Raw genomic sequence first — 12,801 nt, 5'->3', positions numbered from 1 at the left:
AAGGCCAAACGGTATGACCCGATATTCATAGTGGCCTGAGGGGGTAATGAACGCTGTCTTCCACTTGTCGCCTTCCTGAATACGAACGAGGTTATAGGCGCTCCACAGGTCCAGCTTCGAGAAGATGCGGGCCCCACAGAGTTCCTCGAGGGTGGCCGCGACCAGGGGAAGAGGATAAGGGAGCTTGACAGTGTGATCATTGAGGGTCCGGTAGTCGATGCAGGGCCACAAGCCTCTGTCCTTCTTGCCCACGAAGAAGAAGCTTGAGGCTGCCGGAGAGGTGGAGGGACGAATGAACTGTTGTTGGAGAGCCTCCTTGATGTAATCCTACATCGCCTTGCGCTCTGGGATGGACAGGGGGTATACTCGACCCTTGGGGAGTATCGCTCCAGGCAGCAGGTCGATGGCACAATCCCATGGCCAGTGCGGTGGTAACTTCGTGGCTGCCTGTTTGCTGAACAAATCCTGGAACGCCATGTAGTCAGATGGGATCGTCGGAACCTCACGAGGTTCGGGGCTCTCCACCAGGGAGGAATGAACTTGGAGCTTCGGGTTACTAACCAGGGGTACAGGGACGTTGGAGAGACAGTTTTGGATGCCGGTTTTACTCCTTCGGAGGATCTCGCTGGTATCCCATCTGACTTCGGGGGAATGTTGAGATAGCCAGGATGATATCGACGGTGGGTCCCTCCAGTACCAGAAAGGAAATTCTCTCCTGATGAAGACAGCTTACTTGCAGAGTGATCGGCGGAGACCGGAACTTGATGTGCCCACGCCCAAGCAGTTTTACCTGTATGGTCTCGATCTTCAGCTCAGCCTGTCTCTGGCGGGGTAAATCAAGCTGTTTTAGGAGGGCTTGTGAGATGAAATTTCCTGAGGCTCCCGAGTCCAGTTAATTATAGTGGTCTGTGAGTTCCAGATGGCTCGTGCCCAGATCAATGCCCATCCGGTTAGCAGGGAGATCAGGAAGGCAACTTTAGCCCGTTCGCTGGAAAATGTATGGGATTGCATCTCAATGTAGATTGAAACTTGGAGTAAAAAAACGTTACATTCAACCGCCTCACCCGAATAGTTAGCAGGGATGGCCATGGGACTGGCAGAGGCAGACTGAGGGTGTGTGACTGGAGAGAGAGCTGTTCGAAGAGCGCTAACCAGCTCTTCGAGGGGATCCGCAGTGGCAGGGTTCGGGAACTCCATCTCTGGTCGTTAGTTCTGGTCTGGTCTTCTGTTAGCAGATAGACACAGGACTCAGAGGTAAGTGCAATACAATCAACAGGTTTATTGAGTAATAGCAGAGGGGAATGAGATGAGCAGAATGCCCAGGTAAGCAGGCGGGGAATGGGAATGTCTCTAGGGGCTTATCTGAGTGTGAATGTCCTTTTTCCTTTTCCAGGGGATCCGGATGTAACAGCGGAGCGTGGAGACGGTGGAGAACTGGAGCGGTGGAGAACAGGGATAGGAACACTGGTGCAACTGGTAAGTAGACAAAAGGTAAGTGGGTCAGGTTAGTCAACATGGAATGTTTGAGACCAGACAGTCAGTGAACTGGAGGAGTGCAGGGATATAGTGCTGACAGGTGGCGGTGATCAGAAATCAGGGGATTGGGATCTGGTGAGTGTCGTTGGTGGAGACTGCGGTGACTGTGGTGACATTAAGTAATGTGATTACATTTGATTACTTTTTGATTACTATTCTTAATTTCTAACGAATGTTTTCAACTAATAATCATTTTCAAACATTTAAAGCAGGCTGGGTTAACCTTACAGTAGTACTCAACAATGATTACTGTCAGACTTTCAAAATCCTTCTTCACTTGAATTAAGGTTAGAATAATTCATTTTTAAACCAAAGCCACCACAAAATCAGACTTTAACACTTTAAAGTTGTTAGTTATTTTTTTAACACTTTACTTTGAGATCATTTTGAGGTTAAATACAGTTTTAAAATCAACAAGAAACTGTTTAATAGCTATGATACCGTTTTTGAAATCAAATCTTTGCATAGCTCTGACAGGAAACACTGGAATCCAACAATGCCTTGAAAAAAAATAAAGCATATACATAATACAGTTATTGAATGTGTCCTATTCTGTGTCCTAAACTCCTAAAACATTGGTGTCCCATATTTTAAAGTCAATGCAATATAGGAAAAAAATCTGTCATATCTGTATGTGTGTGAAAATATTCAGATGTAATCCCCCTTTGTAATCGTCAACGTTTTCACAAGTAACTGTAATTTCATTACACATTTTTCTCAGTAACTGTAACAGATTAGTTACATTCATTTTGTAATTAAATTACGTAATTCTGTTACATGTAACTAGTTACTCCCCAACACTGCTAACTAGATGAGGTGGGGGTCACATTTGCATCTGCAAATTGTTTACAATATTTAAAATGATTTACATTATTTATAAAAAAAAAAAACATTGGTGTGTTTTTTGCAGATGAAATGCTGTTTTCAACTGTGGTCCATGAAATCTGCTGTATTACTTACGGTCGGGCTGTTCATAAGGCAGCCAGTGGTGCCAGGTATTCTGGTACTCAAACTTGTTGTCCATCATGCTACATTGATCGGCTCTGTAGTCGTGGTACGGGTCCTCACACTCATGTGCATTACAAATCTGAAACTGATAGCTTGGGCCGGAGCAAATACGTCCACCGTTAGCTGGACTGGAGGAAGTTAACAAAAGTGGAAAAAATGAGCTAGATATGAAAAAATTGGACCAACAGACAGACAGACAGACAGACAGACAGACAGACAGACAGACAGATAGATAGATAGATAGATAGATAGATAGATAGATAGATAGATAGATAGATAGATAGATAGATAGATAGATAGATAGATAGATAGATAGATAGATAGATAGATAGATAGATAGAGTACTGAATAAACAGACAGATAGTATACACACCGTGGATCGTCACAAGCTCGGGTGCGAAACTGTAGTCCCCTTCCACAGGGGTGAGAGCAGGCGCCAAAGTCACTCCACATCCCCCAGTTGCCATCCTTTTTTATGATGTCTGGAGTCAACTGCATACAGTGGCCTTTAAAACAGTGCTGAGAGAGGAAGAGAGCAGGGCAAACACATCAACACAGAGGAAGCAAGTGAGTCTAACACCTCAGGATGAATCTGCATGAAAGGCTGAGTGGTACCTTCCCATCACCGCATTTAGTGCCATCAATGGGTGGACCTTTTTTGGTCTTGCAGAAGAAAGGGTTGTCTGGGTGAGAACACCAAAGCTGCTTACATGGGTCAAAGGGGCGATACTGAGAAACAGAGGAACATAGAGAAGAAATATCACTCTCAAACTCGCGCATACTCTGAATGAGAGAAATCTTACGACAAGATGCAGCTGGTCCGATAGTCACAAGACTAGGATCAAACCAAAGGACATTATATGGGGTAAATATAGTAAACTGTTCATTACAAAGACAAAATGATGTACAAATGCCACTATTAAAATAGTTCAGTAATTTTTTTTTAATTTAAAAAGTCCATTAAACATTAAACAGATACTTTTTAATAAATTGTAAATAAATTGTTATTATAATTAGTATTATTATTATTATACATTTATTCATTACAAGTAAATAAATATTTCTCTCTCTCTCTCTCTCTCTTTCTCTGTCTCTAATATATATACAAAGAGAGAGAGAGAGAGAGAAAGAGAGAGAGATATTAGAGACAGAGAGAGAGAGAGAGAGAGAGAGAATGTTAATATAATATAAAATATAATATTATAACAGTTGTACAGGCATGATGAAACAGTATGATATATTTTCATTCATGGGCAGGTTATATTTATGTAACAAAGCAATCTCATGCAGGCAAATCAAAACAATGACAAAAACTCTTAAAGTTATGATACAGCCTGTGACCAACAGCACAGTTAGACAACAGAATGCTGGGCAGTGATGGGATATGGCCTCAATTAAGGTAAAAAGTTACGCAAAATCTCTCTTTGTTTTCCTTCCTCTGAGAGGCGTAGTAGACAAGACCAGAATCTCTGGCTGTGGTACTAATGACACTACATTTAGCAGGATCCTAAACCCAACAAGTGTTTTAAACACATTAAGACACCAAGTGCAAAATAATGGCTCACAGTTTTCACCAGTAGCCAGCTGGCTTCTACTGTTGTCTCAGTTTGAATATTGTTTAGAGTTTGCCAAGCTAAATAGCGACAAGATTGCTAGGCCAAAAGCTAGACAATTATTAAGCACCTGTAGAGATTTTTAGATGCTTCTGAGAACTGTACGGTTAAACTTGCTCCAGTCAGCAATCTATTCATGGATATTTTTTCTAATGAATGTAGAAAACTCTCTGAAAAGTCACCAGGCTACAATGACCTGGTTAACTTGACATTAAAGGAATGTTCAAAAGAGGTTTGAGATCTACAGTATTAAGAGAATCTGCGGCATGTTTTCAATTACTACAGAGAATAATTTTATCCTTCAGTTCGAAATCAGAACCAAAACATAGTGGCAAGGCATTCCAGAGGGTTTAGAAGCACAGTGCCATTCATGTTCTTGCTAAAGCACTTATATAAATTCTTCCACACAAAAATGCATTACTTAAGCTGCAAAGTTGTCTAAATTAACCGTTAAGCAGTGGGACTACTGTTCTGGGGTGAGTTTCCCTAAAGCAACTATGGTCGCAAGTTCCGTCGTTACCAATAGAGTTCAATGGAAGTAACGACCATAGCTAACGATGCTTTTGGGAAACACCCCTCTGGGTGGCTAAACCTCCAGTTATGCATTATCCCAATGCAATTCATACATATGTGTAGAGTTTGCTCTTTGCTTGAGTATTCATGTGCATGCCTCTGTGCATTTATGTACACACAGTTTTTTGGGGTTTTTTTTACATTTATTTTTAGAAACTTTAGTATGAGGCAGAATTATTTAAAATTTGTATTGAACTCAAGCACTCCTTTTAATGCTTGTGAATGCCAATTAATTCAGAAACAACTGTGGGTTTAGTATCCTGTGGCGCATGTGTCTAAATGACAATGAGCTGAACACCAACCAATAACATGTAATGACAATAAGACCATCTGAATTTAACCAAGTTCAAACGAAAGAGGCAATGTTGCAACTGAGGAGGACACCTTACCTGGGCTCCTGATGGCCCCATCTTTTGCAGCTAAGGGAATGGTTTAACAAGACAGTGAAGTCCAGTCCGAGAACTGCTGTTCAGCTGGAATCTCATTTTGTGAGCAGAAATGATGTTTGAAATAATTTTTATCCAGTTTATCAAGTAATATCAAACTCATGACATCTGGTTTTGATTATCTGATCAATTTTATTCCCAACAGTCAATTGCAAACAGTATAATTATAGCCACGCATTTTCTCTTCAATAGACGAATGACATCATTTTGAAATTTGGTCTTCATCAAATATGTTTTATTGTAAGTCTGGAATTTATTTTATATCATCTATCTATTTTGTGAGCTGGATTCACAAAATACGTTTACAACACATTTTTAAGATAAATTCCAATAAGTTTGTAAGAATATTCCTAAGTGCAATTATTTAAAAAATATTAAGTTCTCAAATATATTCTTAAAACATCGTATTTTTTCATGAGAAGAAAATGTCTTTATTTGACTGAATACATGGCTGATGACTTCAAAGACTGTCTTTTTGTGCTTCCTTCAGATTACCCTAATAATCATAATAAGCGTGCACACTATTTTTGTCGTAACCAGCTTGACTGGTGCTCATCTTTGCGTTTTTAATCCTCCATGTTTTTGAATAGTTACTTTTAAAGAGCCTGTATCAAGCTGCAGTGATCTGTTTCATTCATTTTTGTGCTGGTTTTGCGCTCTCTCCAGACTGAACGCTTCCGGTGTGTGTGTCCGATGATTTTTAAGAAGATTCACTTAAGTTCTTGAAAGTTTTATCATAAGAAATTATCTAACATTATCTAAGAAATTAGATAATGTTCTTAAGAAGAATGTTTGAGAATAGTTATTTTTCAACTTTTTTCTTAAGTAAAAAAATAAGAAGAAAATGGCAATTAAGAAGGCATTTTTTTCATAAGAATGTTTTATGAAAGCTCGTTTCTTCTCTTGTACAGTAAAAGATTTGTTCACCCAAAAATTCAAATGATTTCATCACTCACTCACCCTTATGTTAGCCTGTATGAATTTTTTTCTTCTTCTGTGGAACACACAGAATGTTTTAAAGGCTTTCAAACTTGCAAAATTATGAAAAAAATACTTAAGAAGATCTGACTCCAAAGAATAGTTTGTTAAAGGGTTAGTTCACCTAAAAATGAAAATTAGCCTGTGTTTTACTCACCCTCAAAGCATCCAAGGTGTCTGTGACTTTCTTCTTTCAGACTAATCCAATCTGACTTGTCCTGGCCCCTCCAAGCCTTTCTAATGTGGTGAGCGGGTGTTTTTTGTCAACAGTTCAGAAGACGTTTTTACTTTAGCAAAGGAAAACCAGTCTCCTCTTGGCTTATATCGAAATCCTCTGACATTTTTCTTTACAAATCCTTGCTTTTAATTTGTGACCAGTGTTTTGTTTTGTTCTCACTCCGCGTTCGTCACTAATCACGCAACGCCGACGTCCTACGTCATCCGCCTGGACGGCTTCTGTGTACGACAGTCAGCGGAAGTGAGAAAAAAAGTGTTTATTACCTCTTAAATATGGATATTTATCTTACAAAAAATGCATGGATTCTCTACAGGAGGCCTTTATTCACCCCCCGAAGCCATGTGAGGGACATTTTATTACGGATGTGCGCACATTATTTCACATCTTCTGAACTGTTGACAAAAAACACCCACTTACCCCATTGAAAGGCTTGGAGGGGCCAGGACAATTTTTAATATAACTCCGATTGGATTCGTCGGAAAGAAGAAAGTCACAGACACCTAGGATGCTTTGAGGGTGAGTAAAACACAGGCTAATTTTCATTCTTGGGTGAACTAACCCTTTAATGAATCTATGCTGTTTCTATGATGAACATGCCAAAAAGTACAGTGACTGGTAAATTAAATTTTAGTCTGTTTAACTGTATAACTTACATTACTTCAGAACACTTGGAATAAAGTGCATGAATCATATTGACCACTTTTATGATTTAACATTTTGTGTCTTTCATAAAGCTTGAAAGCTGCTTCTTTTGTACACTACAGAAGAAAGAATGTCATACAGGTTTGAACCAACATGAGCATGAGTAAAATAGTGACAGACTGAACATTTTGGTGCAGTATTCTGTTCCATTAAGCCTTTTCCCTTTGGCATGTGCAGATATCAAAACTCAGTCACTTAACACAAAATACTATTCATAATGCATTATTGGCATGTATAACACTCATCATACTGGGTCACGGCGATCTATGGTGAACCCAATGACCACAAATGGTGATTGTTATGGCAAGCTGATGACTGTCAAGGAAGAATGCTTGTAGAATTATACATGCTCATAGTGATTTTACAATCTCATAATAATAATGCATTACTTGAATGAAAAAGCCTGTGCAGCAGTGAATTCAAGACTCACCGCTGTGCACATCATGTATCCAGCCCCGAAGTCAAAGCGACACTGTTCGTGCATGGAGTAATGCAGCCCGGGCAGGTGTGGAAGCTCCTCCCATGTGTGCTCGAATGGGTCGTCACGGAGACAATCATACGAACTTCAGAGGCAGAATGAGATGGTATTTAATCCACAGTTGTACTAGCAAGATTGTCTGTGTATGCCTGTCTAGCACTCACTACAGGTAGCGGCCAAGTTCCTGTTGACTGCAGCGGGACCAGTGGAAGCGGTGGAAAGCCGCCTGCACCAGTGGGGCCATGATGCTCCCCATCTGCACCTCATCTCCACAACGATTGCCCTGCCCATCATGCTCCATTCCCAACCTATAACACATATGCATATATACAATTTACATTTTGAAGACATGTTTGCCTCTTATTTTGGCATTTTTAGATTTTAATCAAGTTACAAACTGACTTTGGTCAGGATAGATGCCATATTTGTGTGGAAAAATTTGAATGAATTGGTTGTGTGAATGAATCGATGATTCGCTTGATTTGTTCCTGAAGGAATTTGTTTTTGAACAAATTAGCGACACAAACAGTGGAAAGTCAGCTGTTCGAATGATGCTCAACCAATCAGATTCAAGGAACATAACTGTTCAACCAATCAGATTCAAGGACCGGAACAAACTGCTGTATAAATGTAAAAATACATGAGGTATCTTTAGACATACTGTAGCAGATACTCACACGTGGCCAGTTTCATGCGCCACGACAAAAGCAGATGAGAAACCGTCTTCATGGTTGAGAGTGCAGCTCCGTACAGGATGACACATGCCTGTGACAGGAGCGTAACCTAGCAACACATGAACACTTGATTGAGTTTATCCTCCTCACATCTTCATCACACTTTATTTTTAACACTTATTTTCTACTGGAAAAGGCCTGAAGTCAAGGTCATTTCAAGATCATTGTGGCATGTCCGTACATATGCCCATTTTTCAAACTAAACGCACGCGTTCATGTTTAAAATATCATCTGCTCTTGTTAGCAACATGTTTCAATCTATAGAGGTTGATGATGCTGTGTTTGCGTGCATGTGTGTTGATTTTACCCTGCATCCCTGTGGGTCCAAACTCTTGACGAGTGAGAAAGATGGCGTGATCATGGTATTCTTTATCGTTAGTGTCCTTCCTCTGCTGTTCGAAAGCCCAGCGACACACATTCTCCAGACTCTGAGAAGGATTTCCCAGCTCAATGAGGCTCGTGGACTGAAAGCATACATGAGAAGGACGTTACACTCAAAGCTACTTTTTGATTTTCGCGATTGACATCTGGTCAAGGTGTGAATCAAGGGTTTGAACTGAGATGAGGGTGAGTAACATTTGAAAGTACTAATAATTGTTACTGCCAGACCAATGTACACTGTAAAAAATGAAAAGTTGACTTAACTTAAAATTTCAAGACAACTTGCTGCACAGCTATTTTGAGTTTACTCAATTTTGGACTTTTCACTCAATCCAAATCACTGAGTCAAGTCACATGTCTCCTTTTTGTTCAGCTAACACAGTTCTGTTAGTTAAAAAGACTTGTAATGCTTTTCCAATGTGTCTCAATAAATTATGTTTTGTGAACTTTTTTCTTTGAGTTTTATAGACAAAGATGTTTTGTTCTATGTATGTATGTACACAAATTTTCCAAAGTTTTTTTTTTTCCTAAAATTTTTTTAAAGGTTGCAGTGAAATCAATAATATTGTGAAACACTATTACAATTTAATATAATTATTTTAAATAGCTTTAATATATTTTAAAATATAATCTATATGTGTGATGTCAAAGCTATTTTTTCAGCAAAGTTATTATCAATATTATTTCTTCCCATTATCAATGTTGTTTAAACCACCCCCTAAGGTTTAAAGAACAGCATTTATTTTAAGTCAATCACTTCTGGACAATTTAATGTGAATAAAAGCATTAATTTATTTACAATACTGATTCCAAACTTTTGAATGGCAGCATATAATCACAAGACTTTACCTCTCATTTACATGAGTTCAAATGAGAAATAAATGAGAGGTGATGTATTACTGTACTCTAACATTTTCTTTTTAGTTATATCCAGTGTTGGGGAGTTACTAATTACATGTAAATGAATTACGTAATTTAATTACAAAATAAAAGTAACTGTAATCAGTTACAGTTACTGAGAAAAAATTTGTAATTAAATTACAGTTACTTATGAAAATGTTAAGGATTACAAAGCGGGTTACATCTGATTCTTTTTTTTACTCAAAATTTTTCTCTGGTCAAAACACAGAGGTTGAACCTAGACCGTTCCTTTAATCAGAGGACAGACTCTTAAACAATTACATCAACACAAACTTCAAAAGCTCAGCACTTTTGTTGATCAGTCAGCTAGTATCATCTAGTATCATTAACGTCCTTTGATGTTGAAAGTACTGAAACAATCAAAATCAAAATAATTTGTATAGCGAAACTGAACACGTTGACCTGAAATGTTTACAATAACAATAATAAAAAAAAGTTTACATTGTAAACCATGGCAGTTGTGACGCTGTTATTATTGCTACATTTCACGCTCTTGTGACACAGACATAAACACTGCACTGGTTTTCTTCCCTAATCTGTGCAGAGACAAATGTGTGCAAAGAAACATCCAGACAGGAATGCATGGCTGTGTTTTGATGACGTGGCCACGAGAGCCATGGAAGTTGGAGATCCTTTCCAGATGCGTGTCCTCAAACTGCCTCACTCTTTCCCTGTGCCTCACTCTTGTGAATTTTATGTTGCATCAAGGTCATAAACTGAGAACTACGCTGCAATGTCTTCACCAACCAGTAGAGGGAGGCTTCACCATTCCAATGCATAGCTGTGCACCATGGGAAGACAGAGGGTGGTGGGAAATAACTAAACTCAGCATCACTCTCAGCACAAGTGCATCCAGCACTTTATTCTCTCATTACACTTAATTTATTTGTGACTGATGATTTTTACACTGTAGGTTTGTGCACAGACAGCAGACTAATGCAAACTAGTTACTAAACACATGATTTATCTTCACTTATCTTCATTCCATCACTGAGATGTTTGTTGATAATGTCATGAAGGGTGTTCTCAGAATTCTGTACACAAGAGACTTCCTCTTGTTCTTGTTAACGAAATACATGACAGACGTGCAAGCGTGCTCATTAAAAGAATATCTCGGCATCTTTATCTTCTCTGTGATCCACCGAAGATGCACACACACATGCTCTGTGGATTGATGCTGTGTGTCATGTCAGGGTCTCTTTATCTTTTCAGCGCTAGGTGAGGGGAAGAGCAGAACAGATGTGCGGAAGAGACTGTGATGTTGGAACCTTGTTGGAGGTGCGCGGGGTCACTCGGTTGATCGGTGCGTGCCGCTGCCGGCAGCAACGGTTGCCACAGTAATTGGGAATGATGGACAACCTGCTGGCAAGACGGGCGAGGCTGCATGCTGATTGGGGCTGAGGCGGCAGGGGAGAGGAGTGGGTGTGGAACAACCAGGCATTTGTGTATGAGCGAGAAAAAGAGGGAGGGAGAGGTGGAGAGAAAAAGATACAGATGGAGAAAGATATATATCTGTGGCAGTGCTACTGAAATAGGTGGGTGATCCAGAGTGAATCGAGGATGCGAGTGAGTGTGAATAGGAAAGAAAGAAAGGTTTTTTACACTGAAAGAGGGGTGAGGTTGAGATACAGGTTAACAAAACTGACCCTCTAACTCTAGCACTATCTATTCTAATTGTATTTTATCTATGTCTTTTTATTAAAAAATAACAATAATAATAATAATAATTATCTGTACTGCGTTAGGCTAACCAAGACTTGTAATAGCACTTGCACGTTGTTGCTCTTTTGTTGGTTTTGAATGCTTCTTATGTCCTCATTTGTAAGTCGCTTTGGATAAAAGCGTCTGCTAAATGACTAAATAAATAAAATAAAAAAACTGTAATGAAATTACTAAAGTGGAACAACTGCATCAATGTGCCTCTATTTAATAGGAAGTATCTCTAAGTACTACATGTGCAAAAAAAAAAAAAACATACGGATGATGGTTTTAACATTCAAAGACATTTCCTACCTTAACCATACAACGTTTGAGTTATGGAAGCCATGAATCAAGTTCTGTGTGTGTTTTGTTTTTTAACTAAATAATGTGTTTGTACAAACTTGGTTTATAAGCTATTAGTCCATTTATGTTTAAAGCACCTTGGGTATTTAATCATTGCTGTCATGATAATCCTGTAAGAATGTGTTTATTGCAAAAATATGCATATTCAGTCTGTCAGACACATTCTTGAATTGTACTTGCATGAACGGTGCCAAGAATAAATTGGGGGACAAACAGCCTAGGACTACTGCATGCACATTATTTTGTTTTAAAATAAATCTCTAAATGATAAAAAAAACAGAGTAAGGTATATTGCATAAAAAGCCAAATGGAAGGACCAACATGCCAATGTGAACAGGTAGATAATTTGTTATTCAGTAAGAAGACACAAACTACAATGGAAAATCAAAAGGACATGTGACTTTGCCTCGAGTCATGTGACAGAATAACTCACTCACAGAAGAAAATGTTTGCGTCAACGCCCTGGCAGTGACAGTTTTGTTTTCTTGAACACATAGAATGGAAACTAGTGTATTTGTGAATGTTTTTGACATATTTAGATTTTTAATATAAATTAAATATATAACTTGGATGCAAACCAGGGTTATAGTAGTTAACTAAAACTATTAAAAAACATTTGTTTATTAATGTAAATAAAGCTGAAATAATTATACATATATATATATATATATTAAAAACTTGAAAAACTTAAACTAAATACAATTTAAAATTTTTATGTTTTAATGTTAAAATCCTGCACAGATAAACATACATTTTCATTCAACTAGATAACAGGGACACATTCAATTGCTTTTAATTTGTATCTACAGTTTGTCATCTATGCCAAACTCTACCACTGGGACGTGGCCACCCTGTCTGATGATTTCAGCACAGTTTTTCCCTTTAAAATCATTGTATATTTACTTTTTATCTAAATATGGTTTCGACCACAGGTCAACCAAGCCACAGTGCTCCCTATGGCCACTGCATCCCTGAATGGAGTTAAACAACATTTTAAGGCACAGTGAGAGGCAGACGAAGTGTGACCAGCAACAGACGGAAGGAAAAAGACAGAATGGAAAGGAAACCAGAGGTTGTATGAGCACAGCGACAGAGATGGAAAGAGAACTGACAGATAAACAGAGAGAGA

At 38.7% G+C, this 12,801-nt stretch overlaps 1 protein-coding gene across 1 annotated transcript in view; it reads right to left on the bottom strand.

Moving 5' to 3' along the window:
- The window catches only part of LOC306883602 (A disintegrin and metalloproteinase with thrombospondin motifs 2-like), a gene marked incomplete at both ends in the record, with an annotated part of 179,512 nt that overhangs the window by 15,952 nt on the left and 150,759 nt on the right, over window positions 1–12,801 (bottom strand). Inside the window, 8 exons of the mRNA XM_079438969.1 lie at window positions 2,497–2,672; window positions 2,918–3,063; window positions 3,160–3,273; window positions 5,120–5,149; window positions 7,525–7,657; window positions 7,737–7,880; window positions 8,250–8,355; window positions 8,614–8,770. Of these exons, the coding sequence (XP_079295095.1) occupies window positions 2,497–2,672; window positions 2,918–3,063; window positions 3,160–3,273; window positions 5,120–5,149; window positions 7,525–7,657; window positions 7,737–7,880; window positions 8,250–8,355; window positions 8,614–8,770 (1,006 nt within the window). The remainder of the gene's footprint in view (window positions 1–2,496; window positions 2,673–2,917; window positions 3,064–3,159; window positions 3,274–5,119; window positions 5,150–7,524; window positions 7,658–7,736; window positions 7,881–8,249; window positions 8,356–8,613; window positions 8,771–12,801) is intronic.

This window comes from Barbus barbus (assembly GCF_936440315.1).
Source record: "Barbus barbus genome assembly, chromosome: 17".
In the NCBI taxonomy this organism is placed as follows: domain Eukaryota; kingdom Metazoa; phylum Chordata; class Actinopteri; order Cypriniformes; family Cyprinidae; genus Barbus; species Barbus barbus.
This window is presented reverse-complemented; position numbering and strand designations above follow the sequence as displayed.